Genomic DNA, 13,657 nt, shown 5'->3' on the forward strand with positions numbered 1-13,657 from the left:
GCTTATTACCTGGGTGATGAAATAATCTATACACCATACCCCCACAACACACAATTTACCCATGTAACAAACCTGCATGTGTACTCCCTGAACCTAAAATAAAAGTTGGAAAGAAAAATTTCAAGAAGTATTAAATACAAAGTAGCATGCCATGAAAAGTCTCCCTGTGCTATGAATGGAATGCCAAGTTTACTGTGTTTTACATTGCCACATAAAAGGGAATCTGAGCAAAGCAAATGGAGAACATATGCCAGAGCCGAGCATGGTGGCTCATGCCTATAACCCCAGCATTTTGGGAGGCCGAGGTGGGTAGATCGCCTGAGCTCGGAAGTTCGAGACGAGCCTGGTCAACCTGGTGAAGCCTCATATTTGTATTATCTACCAAAAATGCCCCCAAAAATTTAGCAGGTGTGGTGGCACATGCCTGTGGTCCTAGCTACTTGGGAGGCTGAGGTGAGAGGATTGCTTGAGCCTGGGAGGTGGAGGTTGCAGTGAGCCGAGATCATGCCATTTGCACTCCAGCCTGGGTGACAGAGTGAGAGCCCATCTCAAGGAAAAAGAAAAAAAAAAGAACATATTCCAGAAAGGAAGTAATCCAATGAAGTCATGGGAAAAAAAAAATGGCCCCACCAAAAGATGAAAAATATAAAAAAGATTAGAACTAAGTGTGTTTTTGGAATACTCAGGAAAGGAGTAAAAAAGAAAAGTAGAATATTTACAGGGAATAAAAGCAGTGCTATTCTGCTGATGGCTCATATTGGCTAGGGAGAGCTAATGGTTAGATTTTCATGAATTATGTGAGTTAGTTTTTAAATACAGTCGTTATTAAAAATTAAACTATGTACTTGCAATTGAATGAACTATGTTAAAATTATACTACAACAGATTTTATTGTTTCTGGGAAGATGATCAGTGTACTGTACATTGAAGCTCATTAAATAAAAAAAATTCAATCTGATAAAAAAGCAATTCTTGGCCAGGCACGGTGGCTTACGCCTGTAGTCCTAGCACTTTGGGAGGCTGAGGCGGGTGGATTACGAGGTCAGGAGATGGAGACTATCCTGGACAACACGGTGAAATCCTGTCTCTACTAAAAATACAAAAATTAGCTGAGTATAGTGGCGTGTGCCTGTAGTCCCAGCTACTCAGGAGGCTGAGGCAGGAGAACCACTTGAACCCAGGAGGCAGAGGTTGCAGTGAGTTGAGATCGTGCCACTGCACTCCAGCCTGGGTGATAGAGCAAGACCCCGTCTCAAAAAAAAAAAAAAAAAAAAAAAAATTCCTGCAAGAGTATCTGTGGTATATACAGAGGAGTAGAATTGCTGGAGCATGGGGTATGCCAGTGTTTAGCTTTATGAGATAATGCCAAACTGTTTTGCAGAGTAGTCATAGCTATTTTTTCTTTCATCAGCAGTGGAAGCGCATTCCTCATTGCCTTGCATCCTTGGTAATGGTTGCTATTATCTAACTTTAAAAGTTTTGCCAGTTTAGTGGTGTGAAATGTTATTTCATAATGATTTGAATGTACATTTCCTTGATTACAAATGAGGTTGAACATCTTTGCATGTTAGGGGCTTATGCTTTTGTGAAATTCTAAATTCTTACTCACTTCTGTTTCTTTTCTTTTCTTTTTTTTTTCTTTTAGAGATGAGGTCTCACTCGGTTGCCCAAGATGGAGTGCAGTGGTGCAGTCATAGCTCACTGTAACCCCAGACCCCTGGGCTCAGGTGATCCTCCTGCCTCAGTCTCCTGAGTAGCTTAAAAGAAAAATTTGGTAGAGACCGGGTCTCACTGTGTTGCCAGGCTGGTCTGAAACTCCTGAGCTCAAGCAATCCTCCTGCCTTGGGCTCCCAAAGTGCTGAGATTACAGGCATGAACCACCGCACCCAGCCTTGTCTTTTCCTTTTTGATCTATGGAGATTCTTTGCATATTCTAGATGCTAATAATTTGTCAACTAAATGTATTGTGAAGATCTTCTTAGTAAGTAATTGGATGTGGGAGGGGAGGAAGAAGTAGTATAGAATTACTCCTAGGTTTCTAGTTTGGGAAACTGATTGGATGATGGTACAGTTAAACTAGGACATAGAATAGAGGAGGAGAAACATCTCTGGGAGAGGAAAATTAATTCAGAGTTTAAAGTTCCTATGGGATATTCAAGTGGAGACGTCTTAGAGAAATTTGGCTATTGGGCTGGATGTGGTGGCTTGCACTTGTAATTCCAGCTTCTCTGGAGGCTGAGGTCAGAGGATTACTTGAGCCCAGGAGTTTGAGGCTGCGCTGAGCTATGATTGCACCACTGCACTCAGAGGAAGACCCTGTGTCTAAAATAATAAGAGATTGAAAGAAAAAAAAATCTGACTATAGGGATTTGGAGATTAGGCCAAGCTCTGTTATGCTACATTAGTTCTGTAGGATCTTATATGATGAGCCTTTCAGAAGATTACAGTTGGAAGGAGAGAGAGTGGTAATTCTCTAACTCATTTGTCTTCTGCCCATCCCGCCGCCTTCTCCAGGCCATGGATTCTCCAATCTAAATTTCTTATGAAATAAATATCCCAACCAAGTGACACACAAGACACTTCATCTTAGTTAATAATTACTTTATTAACCTTTTGGTCTTTCAACATTTAGATAGTCTTTCTCAATATTTCCAGGAGAGTACCTCATTTTTATTTTGAAAACCATTCAGCACATTTATCTTACATAACATGCAGAGCATATATCTATCTGTATTTTTAAAATTTTCCTGTTACTTGTTGACACATAGTACATAATTATATAAGTTATTCCATGTACACTGAAAACAATATAGGAAATATATACATCTAAGACTTCTACTTTGTACAGTCTTTCATTAAATAAGAATATTTACACATACATTTTCAGATATTTCTACCTTCCTGTATGTATTTGGAATTGTATGTAGGTAGCCACTGAAAGAATATGGGCCCCTTGGGAGGATGGCAGTGGAAGTCCATGAAGTAAAGGGCATTCTTTAAAAAGCAGATTGTATTATCATTTTGATTGCCTTTTAGTTATTTGAGATTCTGAGAATTCTGATAAACCCCAAAGCAGAAAGATTCCTTAGTACCCTTGGAAGATGGGAAAGGTGAGGGAAATACCGGAAGCAGGGTTAGGACTTGGCACATCCACTAAGAACATAGCACCGCAGTACAGCTTACATTATAGTGCCAGGGTAGAGTTATTACTGAGTAGCTTAGGATGATGAACATTGACCTTCCTACAGGAGTAGTAGCAGCTGATTTGTGACCATGATTGGTCACCTTTTAGTGGAACTGCAAACTAAGAACAATTAGGGCTTGACATATACTCCATGTAGGGAAGTGATGGGAGAGGCAGCCTCTGTGTGGTCCATCCTTGGCAGCACTTTGTTTCCCTCTGGTTTTAGGGAGATCTTTTAGACCTGTAAGAAGAGAAAGGGGACATAAAAGTGTGATATTCAGACTCTGACTTCAGACTGGGTTTTGCTTGGAACATATTCAGTTCATAGATAACCCAAAGATCCTCAGGTAAAGGATGTGATGAGCTTTCCTGCTGCTATGCATTCATTATGGATTACAGGGGCTGCTTTTTTTTAAAGCCATGAAAGACTTGGGGAAAATGTGTCAGTTTTGCTTAGATAGTTATAGCTGTACTTTAAGGTTGACAGGTAATCAGGGTAACTTCTAATACTTACCACATAAGATGGTGCCTCAGCATTTAAATAAATGGAGGTAGGAGAGGGCATGGTGGTAACATGCTTTTAAACCAGTGATTGCAAAGCAAACCACAATGCAAGTATTTCTGACTCCCAAGATTGCCATTTCCTAAGAGCAATTCTGCAAGCAAAAGCAAACCTACCTTTCCTTGCTAACTGCTTTCAGTAAATTTTTGATGGCCTTAGATTCTGGATTCAGACACCTCTTCTCACCCTTCTTTTTCATTGTAGCACTGCAGAAATAAATAGGGATGAAAATATTTAAAACAATGTTGGGTCAATAAAACAGATGGCATACACAGTTCTGAAGTCCGACATTTAAGTTTCACTCTGCATGTTTTTGTTTGCTGTACATTAGTTTTAGAATCATCATAAACCCTTACTGATCTTTTGTTATTATCATTACATATTTAATACAGTATATAATTACAACCAGGGAAGTGATAATCAGATGGGATTTGACTTACATGATCTCAACATGTGGACAAAATTGACTTGGAGGAATAATTTCAAGTTTTTCTAAAGACCTTGGATTAACGGGTTGATTACTAATGCTGATGCAGGTACAGCGTACAGTTCTTGAGAGAGGTATTCCTGTAGGAAAAGAGAAAGGAACAGCAGAGAAAGTTAGCACAGTGTTCATGTTAGACATTTAATGTAGACTGGTGGTATTTAGCAGAACCTATATCCCCGTATTAGCAAACAGTCACTTAATCTGAGGAGGAATGAATCGCATCATAAAACAATTGTAAATGATTAAATAGTTGATTATCTGGAAGAAAAGAATTGCAGCTTATTGATTATAAAGTCAAACCCTTAAACACCGTTCATGTGGTTTATTGAGCTTAGTTAGATAAGGAAGTATCTGTATCTCATCTCTCTCCGCATTCCCTCATTTTCTCTCTCTATCCTCCCTCTTCCCCATCTCTTCTGTCCTCCTTCCCTTTTTCCTTCTCTTTCTTTTATTCTATTTGTTTTTCTCACTTCAATTCATGTAAGTTTTATGATCTGAGGGAATCTCTATTTCCCTCTTATTTATAAACATGCAGTGAAACTTTTACAAATACATTATTTCTGTATTTTTAGAATTTATACCTATTTCTATTTCTCATTTTACAAATTAAGTATCCTTTGATGTTCCTTACCTTGAATGCCACTTAGAGTCAGAAAGACAAGGCAGCAAATCAGAATGGTAGTTTGATTCATGGTGCTGAGGCTGGAGATTCCTCTGCTGCAGGCTCAGAATATGTCTAAGCAGTTGAGGAATGTCTCAGAAAACGTGAGGCGAGTGTGCCGTATTTATCTGCAAAGGCATTTTCCCTCCCTAATTCTGATTGGATAACATTACAGTTGACTTAGCAAAACCTGCTGGCTGTTCCTGGGGAAGTCCCATGTTGCAAAATCGAAGGTATTATGTTTGTTTATTGTAGCCTACAAGTTATGGAATTTCCCTCTGCCCCTCTTTTTTTGGTAATAGTGAATTAGGTTTCACTTTACAAAACATGAACTGTTTCTTGAAAAAAAGAACTTCATTGCATATAGAAAAAAACAAAGGTTGCAATCCATTCTAACTATGCTTTTTCTCAACACTTAAACTTTTATAGTTAATTTCAGAGGCTATTTTAAAAAATATCCCCAGTAATAGAAATTTTTCATCCTTTATAGGTAGACCTAATTTTTTGGTAACAGCAAGTTGTGCCTGATTATTAGAACAGTGATTTACCTGGACAGTGCTCCTTGATCAAATACTATAAAGTAATAGGATTGGCTTGCTCAGACAAGGTCAAAGATATGGAACTGGCAAGTTTTAAATAATTCAATAAATGCCTTGTTCATTCATAACACCATTAGATTAAGTAAACAGCCTCCAACATAACTATTTTGAGGGAAAGCACTGCTCATTTGGGTATCTAATTTCTGGTGTGTTAAAACAAGTTTCATGTCCTACAGCAGTCCCTGAATGAAAACATCATAAGATGGTATCTAGGATGGTGGGAGAAAAGGATTCATAGCTATCTTAGGGTTATTGTAAAAAACAAAGGGTGCTTTTTGAGGAAATGAATTTAAAAGGGGAGGTATGCATAGAGACAGACCTTGGGAAAGCAGCTTGAGACAGGAGGGAAACAGGTTGATTTAAGATGGGTTCAGCTGCAAGAGACTGTTAAATGCAAAGGAAAAGAAAAAAAGTGTCAGCCATTGAGCTAGTAACAATGATAACTGAAATTGGCACAATTTTAACTGGATGATGAATTGTAGCAAAACTTAATTTCTTAGCATTCAATAGTACTTGGCTGATTATTTATAGTAGCTAGCAGTAGAAACACATGATACTCATATAATGGAACACATGTTGAACCTGAAAGTGGAAATCTAACAGAATCCATGGATGTAGTGGTCCTTGGTTGTGTTCTTTGCGAATGATTAATAACAGGGAATCCATGATGAATTACTGTTTCAAAAGCAGGCACCACCCTGCAATGAGAGATCTGAGGCAAGTGATATTTAGAACCTAGGAAAACATATGGGAGTTCTTTTCATAGTCAGCTGGGCTGCAACAATGCAGGGATTGGTCAGGGAATGGAAAAGCTTCCATCCTAGGATGAGGCTACTGTACCTGGCAGATACTGTCTCAGAACCTGGTATCAGGGGCCAAGAATAAAGCCTATATCTGCAAACTGGGCACACACAAGACTTGGATCCTCAAATGCAGGAACTTCATCATTGGAACAGAGAGTGAGTTGCTTGGGGCAAATGGAGTTTGCTAGAGAGCTGAATCCCATGTTAATCTGTTCTAGGGACTGGAATAGAGCTAAGCTTTCAAGCGAATAAGTCAGCGGAATTAGCTGTGGGAAACTGGAAAGACAAAAGAGAGGGAGGTGAGGTAGAGACTGACAGAACCCGAAAGACTTTCACCTAGCAAAGAGGTGTTCCTTCTGATGAGAGAAAGGCTTATGAGAAATAGTGACATGGAAGGATGCTTCCATGTCTATTTATGCAGAACAAACATTTGCCTGTGAATAGAATGCCAACAAATTTCAGAGAAATGTCTGACATCATGAATGGAAGAGGCCCGGAAAAGTTCAAGATTAACCAATCAAAACAAGAGATGGTGATGGTTTTATTTTAGTTAGTATCTGAGTTGTCAGCTAAGATGTCTCTATATAGAAGACAATGTAAAAAGGAGATACTTGATAAATGGACTAAAAATCTGTTATTAGGGATAAAATATTTGATTTTTACTAAACATTGTATTACATAACTGTGTGCCAGACATTGTTTGAACTGCTTTATGAATATTGACCATATTGACTCATTTTATCCTTATAATTTCTATCCTGACCCAGCCACTCTCTATTTTTTTCACCATAGATTATTTTTACCTGTTCTAGAACTTCATATAAATAGAACCACTTAAGTATGTACTCTCTTGTGCAAGACATCTTTTGCTCAGTATTTTTCTTAGATTCATCAATGTAGTTGCATGAATTAGTAATTTGTTTCTCTTTATTGATGAATAGTAATCCATTGCACAAACATATCAGTTTGTTTCTTGTTGATGGACACCTTGACTGTGTTCAGATTTTAGTTATTATATATAAGTCTGCCACGAAGATTTTTGTGTAATTTTTTTTCTGGGCATATGCTTTCGTTTTGTGGGGTACATATGTAGCAGTGGAACATGATCGCTTACTTTTTTTATTTTAAAAACCTAAGTGATCATGTCACTCTGCTGCTTAAGACCTCAAACAACTTCCACTTAGAATAAAATCTAAATTTCTAATTAAGCTGCTTTACTAAGTCCTCTATGATCTGGGTGCTACCTGTTTGTCCAACCTCATATCATTCCTTCTCAACCACTACAATCTGGTCAGTGGCCCATACACTGGCAGTTTTCTCCATCTGGAATGCTTTTCCTCCTGTTTGTCACATAGAGTGTTCCTTCTGGACATTTAGATTTTAGCTGGCTTGTACCTTCTCTTGTCACACAATCTGAAGCAGACGTGACTTTAATTCTCTACATGGCATTTCATACTATTTGATATTCAGTTCATTCTTTTTTTTAGTGTAATGTCTGTTTCTCCACACTAAAATGTATGCCCCAGGAGAACAGGGAACTGAAATGCATATGAGAGGCATTTGGTAAATATTGGATAGAAGGGTAGATGAATGAATCTTTACAGACATTAAGTAACAGCATACAAGGATTGTATTTCAAGAAGTATTTCCGTTGGTTCATCAGATTTCTGAATTTGGACATGAGTATTATTGTTTTCCTTAGCTTTAAGAACCAAGTTTAATTTAAGAAGACTATAATTTCCCCAGAAGTTAGTTTAGATTTAGTTAGGTAAAATCAATACAGATATTCTCAGCTAGCTATAGGACAGACTCTTCATTCCAAGAACTCTGGTAAATATAGAGTGGTGCCCCTAAAAGCTTCTTAATTATTCACTGCTTTTTATCTGTAATTAAGGATTGAATGAATGAATGCAGGAATGCAAATCTCCTCAGTGCATATTATGTATATGGCCATGGACAGTGTTAGAAGAAGGAGAAGTAGACTTGTTCTCATTATTTTCTGTGCACTTTGTGTAGGGAACTAAGCTAATCTCAGGGAATACTAGAAGGGCTAAGATCCAATATTTATCCTTGACGGGTTTACATTCTAATTGGGAAGACCAAAAACTATGAAACAATAAATATCAATAAGAGAAACTTTATGGGCCAGGCGTGATGGCTCACTCCTGTAATCCCAGCACTTCGGGAGGCCGAGGCGGATCACCTGAGGTCAGGAGTTCAACAACAGCTGGCCAACATGGTGAAACCCTGTCTCTACTAAAAATACAAAAAATTAGCCCGGCGTGGTGGTGGGTGCCTGTAATCCCAGCTACGTGGGAGGCTGAGGCAGGAGAATCGCTTGAACTCTGGAGGCAGAGGTTGTAGTGAGCCGAGATCACACCATTGCACTCTAGCCTGGGCAACAAGAGTGAAACTCCATTTCAAAAAAAAAAAAAGAAAAGAAAAAAAAAACTTTATGATCAGTACCAAATGAGTGGTATAGAAAATAAATAACGTGGAGGTTCATAGGAGACTATACGTACTCATTAAGGTCAGAAGTTTTCAGAAGATCCTTCAGAAAAAAGACCTCAGATGAGCCATAAAGTGTGAATCTTACTTAAATAAGTGGCCAGGAGAGGAAAGCTTGTGCAATTACAGATAAATGTCATTAAAAAATGGCAAAGGGGGAAGCCAACTAACCAGTCAGGAAGATTGGTGGTCTCATAGGAGTGATAATGCCTTGTTAGGATTCTGTAAAATCTGGTCCTTAGTTTTTCCAGTCCAGAAATTCTCATTTTTCCTAGTCATCCACGGTAAGCATATTCTCAGAGAGTTAACTCTGCTAACAAAATCTAAAAGAGACTAAGATGAAAATTAAAAGACTGTGTATCCATTTACAATGGGAACTTTTTCAGTGAGTAGGATGATTGGTTTTGGTATCCAAGTCACCCCTTTCCCAGTATCAGATTACCTATGAAATTGAATTAGTATCAGAACAGTGCATGGTGAGCAGAGTCAAACGAAGGACCCTTCTCTTCTTGTTTTAAATGAGGGGTCTGCTCAGGGTAGAAACCTGACAAATGTGATCAGCATGGAAAAATCATTTAGAAAAAAAATCAAACTTTTAGAGACAGTAGCAAGACCACTATTACTTATTTCACCCAAAACCAAGACTGCATGTGTCATTTAAATAAAAATCTAAATGATAACTCTTTTTATAGATTTCTCTCAATTTTTGCAAGGTTTATGGTATATTAACTTTCCTAGAATTCACTGATCTGAGTATAGTTTTGAAAGAAAATGAAAGTCAAGGAAGTATCCCGCTTTAGTTTCTGTTTCAGTTGCTATTGATTTATCTTTAAGCCTCTGATTATGGCATCAGGCCAAAAAAGACAACCATAAAAAAAGGAACAGTCTGCCCTGACAGACTAATGAGCATAGACCAAGGAAAAAATGCTTTCCCGGAAACTCTTGTGCTTAGAAGAAATTTTCTAAAAAGTGAGCAGGAGGACATCAGTGATTTCTGTGGACTGGGAATCCCCTCAGCTGGTGCAGAATGTGCCTTGGAAAGTATGGGAGAGGAGGGCAAAGCTTCCCCTTCATAGTTTTCACTCTGAGCTCTCAAAAGATTCCCTGAGCTCACGGTGTTCGATAATACTGGTTATATACTTTTCGATTACCCATGCGTCTCATCCTTCATAGCCAGCCTAAGTGAAGGGCAAAATGAGTGCTGGCAAAGTGGGTGGTAGACCCTAACAATCATCATGGCGTTGGAGGAGGGAGGGGCTCAGAATAGCTTCTGTTTGGATACGTTTTAGGCTATGCAGTGTTTCTGCTCTCATGCACTTGAGAGGACTTTTACAAATATGGCAGATTTCATCATTTGGAGGAAGACACAAAATTGGAGGACATTATAATAAAGTAAATGTGTTTGGGGGAAGTATGGTGCATTTCTTTCTCCTTCCCATAGATAAGATATTTCAACAAAATAAATTAGAATTTTGTGATATTTTGTTCTGTTTTTAATCAAAATCTTTAGAAAATGTGTAGTTTTAATTTTAATTGATTCATCATTGGTTGTCTTTTCAGAAGAGGAATCTTGAGATACGATGTAGTTCAGTAGTGCATGTTATTCCATATTTTAGATTATCATGTTTGGAATTGGTGGGTTCTTGGTCTCACTGACTAAGAATGAAGCCGCGGACCCTTGCGGTGAGTGTTACAGTTCTTAAAGATGGTGTGTCTGGAGTCTTTTCCTTCAGATGTTCAGATGTGTCCACAGTTTTTTTCTTCTGGTGGGTTCATGGTCTCACTGACTTCAGTAGTGAAGCTTCAGACCTTCGTGGTGAATGTTACAGCTCTTAAAGGTGGCGCGTCTGGAGTTGTTCATTCTTCCTGGTGGGTTCATGGTCTTGCTGGCTTCAGGAGTGAAGCTTCAGACTTTCACGGTGAGTGTTACAGCTCATAAAGGTGGCACGGACCCCAAGAGGGAGCAGCAGCAAGCTTTACTATAAAGAGTGAAAGAACAAACCTTTCACAGCATGGAGGGGGATCCCAGCGGGTTGCTGCTGGCTAGCTGGGGCAGCCTGCTTTTATTCCCTTATCTGGCCCCACACACACCCTGCTGATTGGTCAGTTTTACAGAGAGCTGATTGGTCTATTTTACAGAGAGCTGATTGGTCCATTTTACAGAGAGCTGATTGGACCGTTTTGACAGGGTGCTGATTGGTGCGTTTACAATCCCAGAACTAGACACAGAGTGCTGATTGGTGCATTTACAATCCTCTAGCTAGACATAAAAGTTCTCCAAGTCCTTACTAGATTAGCTAGACACTGATTGGTGCATTTACAAACCTTGAGCTAGACACAGGGTGCTGATTGGTGTATTTACAATCCCTTAGCTAGGCATAAAGGTTCTCCAAGTCCCCACTAGACTCAGGAGCCCAGCTGGCTTCACCTAGTGGATCCCACACTGGGGCTGCAGGTGGAGCTGCCTGCCAGTCCTGCACCACATACCTGCACCCCTCAGCCCTGGGGCGGTCAACGGGACCAGGTGCCATGGCACAGAGGCAGCGCTCCTCAGGGAGGCTCAGGCTACACAGGAGCCCACAATGTTGGGTGGGGGAGGCTCGGGCTTGGCGAGCTGCAGGTCCCAAACCCTGCCCCCACGGGGAGGCAGCTGAGGCCCAGCGAGAATTTGAGCGCAGTGCCAGCGGGCCGGCACTGCTGGGGAACCCCCCGCACATCTGCAACTGCTAGCTGGGGTGCTAAGCCCCTCACTGCCTGGGGCCGTTGCAGCCCGCCAGTGCTCCAAGTGCAGGGTCTGCCGAGCCCATGACCACCTGGAACTGGTGCTGGTGGGAGAGCACCCTGCACAGCCCGGGTTCCCGCCCACGCCTCTCCCTCCACACCTCCCTGCAAGCAGAGGGAGCTGGCTCCCGCCTGGGCTAGCCCAGGGAGGGGCTCCCACAGTGCCTGCGGTGGGCTGAAGGGCTCCTCAAGCATCTCCAGAGTGGACGCTGAGGCCGAGGAGGCACCGAGAGCCAGGGCTGCTAGCATGTTGTCACCTCTCATTATCATTTAGTTTTCTTCAACCTCTTAATGACAGTTTGTCTTTGTGAACAATTTGAAGACGAATGCTAAGTCAGGATTTATTGTGTAGAGTCTATAACTCACACTAGGGCATTTCCAATTTAGAAGCAGTTTATTGAGCAGCACCAAGGAACTATGAATACATCTGTACTTATGGTGCCAGGAGTTTTAGGACATATTCTTCTTAGGTACTTAAGTGAAACTATGGTTTCAGTGTTATGTGTTAATCTCAGACTTGCTCAATTTCATTACCAGTGTCTGATAAATAAAATTTCCAGACAAGGCAAGAAGAAGCAACTAATATTGCCTCATTCACCCCTTCTCCAAAAAAAAAAAACCCAGTTTTTTTGTGTGTGTACTACTTATAATCCACAGAATGTGCTGACCCTATCATAAAGATTTATAATTGTTGGCTATGAAAATCTTTTCAGAAACAGATACAAAGAGGTATATTAATTCCATGTGAGCATATTAGGTCCTGTACTCAGTAGCCAAAAATAATTAAGTATAATCTTTCCTTTTCTAATAGTATTATCCAAAACTACTCCATTTGTTTGAAAGCTCTTCTTGGCTAATTAGAGGAAACAGTCCTGAAATTTTAAGTCACTGTGGGTGTTTGGCTTCTTAAGTTCTATGTATTTAAAATTGAATCTGCAGTTTTTTCTGCTAAACTACATCTTCCCCCTCATATCCCTATTTCTGTTAGTGACAGAACTATTCTTTCAGACATCAAAAGTTTAGTCTTTTTCCCTTGTTTCTTCTCTTGCTTTAAAATTAGATTCAAATCCTTAACATGTTCTTTCTTTTTCTCAGCTTCAACTTTCTTTTTTTGATATGGAGTCTCACTCTATGTAGCCCAGGCTGGAGTGCAGTCATGCAATCTCGGCTTATTGCAACCTCCGCCTCCCGCGTTCAAGCGATTCTTCTGCTTCAGCCTCCTGAGTAGCTGGGATTACAGGCATGCACCACCACACCCAGCTGATTTTTTGTATCGTTAGTAGAGACGGGGTTTCGCCATGTTTGCCAGTCTGGTCTCGAACTCCTGACCTCGTGATCCACCCGCCTCGGCTTCCCAAAGTGAGGGGATTACAGGCGTAAGCCACCGTGCCCGGCCTCAGCTTCAACTTTCACGTCCAATCTATCACTGTCTTGATTCTTTCTGTAGAGTGTGCTTGTCATTATATTTCTACTCTTACCAATATCACCTTAGTTTAGCCCTTCTTCTTTTTATGATAGTAAAATACAAATAACATAAAATTTACCATTTTAACCATTTAAAAGAGTATGATTCAGTGGAATTAAGTACTTTCACAGTGCTGTGAAGCCATCACCATAATTTAGTTCCTGAACATTTTCATCACCCAGAAACCCCATACTCATTAAGTAGTTACTTCTCATTAACACCTCCTCCAAGCCCCAGACAACTAATTTGCTTTCTGTTTTTATGGTTTTTGCCTACTCTAGATATTTCCTATAAAATGGAATCATACAATATGTGGTCCCTTGTGTCTGGCTTTTTTTACTTAGCATATTTTCAAGGTTCATCCATGTTGTAGCATGTATCAGTACTTCATTCCTTTTTATGGCTGAATATCTATTGTGTGTGTATACCACATTTTATCCATTCACTTGTTAATGGATATTTGGGTTGTTTCTGCTTCCTGGCTGTTGTGAGTAATGCTGCTACGAACATTTGTGTACCAGTTTTTGTTTAAAGAGCTGTTTCAGTTCTTTTGAGTATATACCTAGGAATGGAATTGATGGATTATATAGTAATGTATAATTACTAT

At 39.9% G+C, this 13,657-nt stretch overlaps 2 protein-coding genes across 5 annotated transcripts in view; one reads left to right on the forward strand and one right to left on the reverse strand.

Moving 5' to 3' along the window:
* ART3 (ADP-ribosyltransferase 3) overlaps positions 1-13,657 on the forward strand; it is a 97,598-nt gene that overhangs the window by 7,261 nt on the left and 76,680 nt on the right. The gene's annotated exons all lie outside the window — the stretch shown is intronic.
* On the reverse strand, positions 2,585-5,025 carry CXCL10 (C-X-C motif chemokine ligand 10). The gene is made up of 4 exons (XM_003898735.2): positions 4,865-5,025; positions 4,187-4,313; positions 3,863-3,952; positions 2,585-3,425 (listed from the first exon to the last, which is right to left on the reverse strand). The coding sequence occupies exons 1-4, from the start codon at positions 4,923-4,925 to the stop codon at positions 3,407-3,409; spliced, it is 297 nt and encodes a 98-aa protein (XP_003898784.1). The 5' UTR covers positions 4,926-5,025; the 3' UTR covers positions 2,585-3,406.

This window comes from Papio anubis, chromosome 3, assembly GCF_008728515.1.
Source record: "Papio anubis isolate 15944 chromosome 3, Panubis1.0, whole genome shotgun sequence".
Lineage (NCBI taxonomy): Eukaryota > Metazoa > Chordata > Mammalia > Primates > Cercopithecidae > Papio > Papio anubis.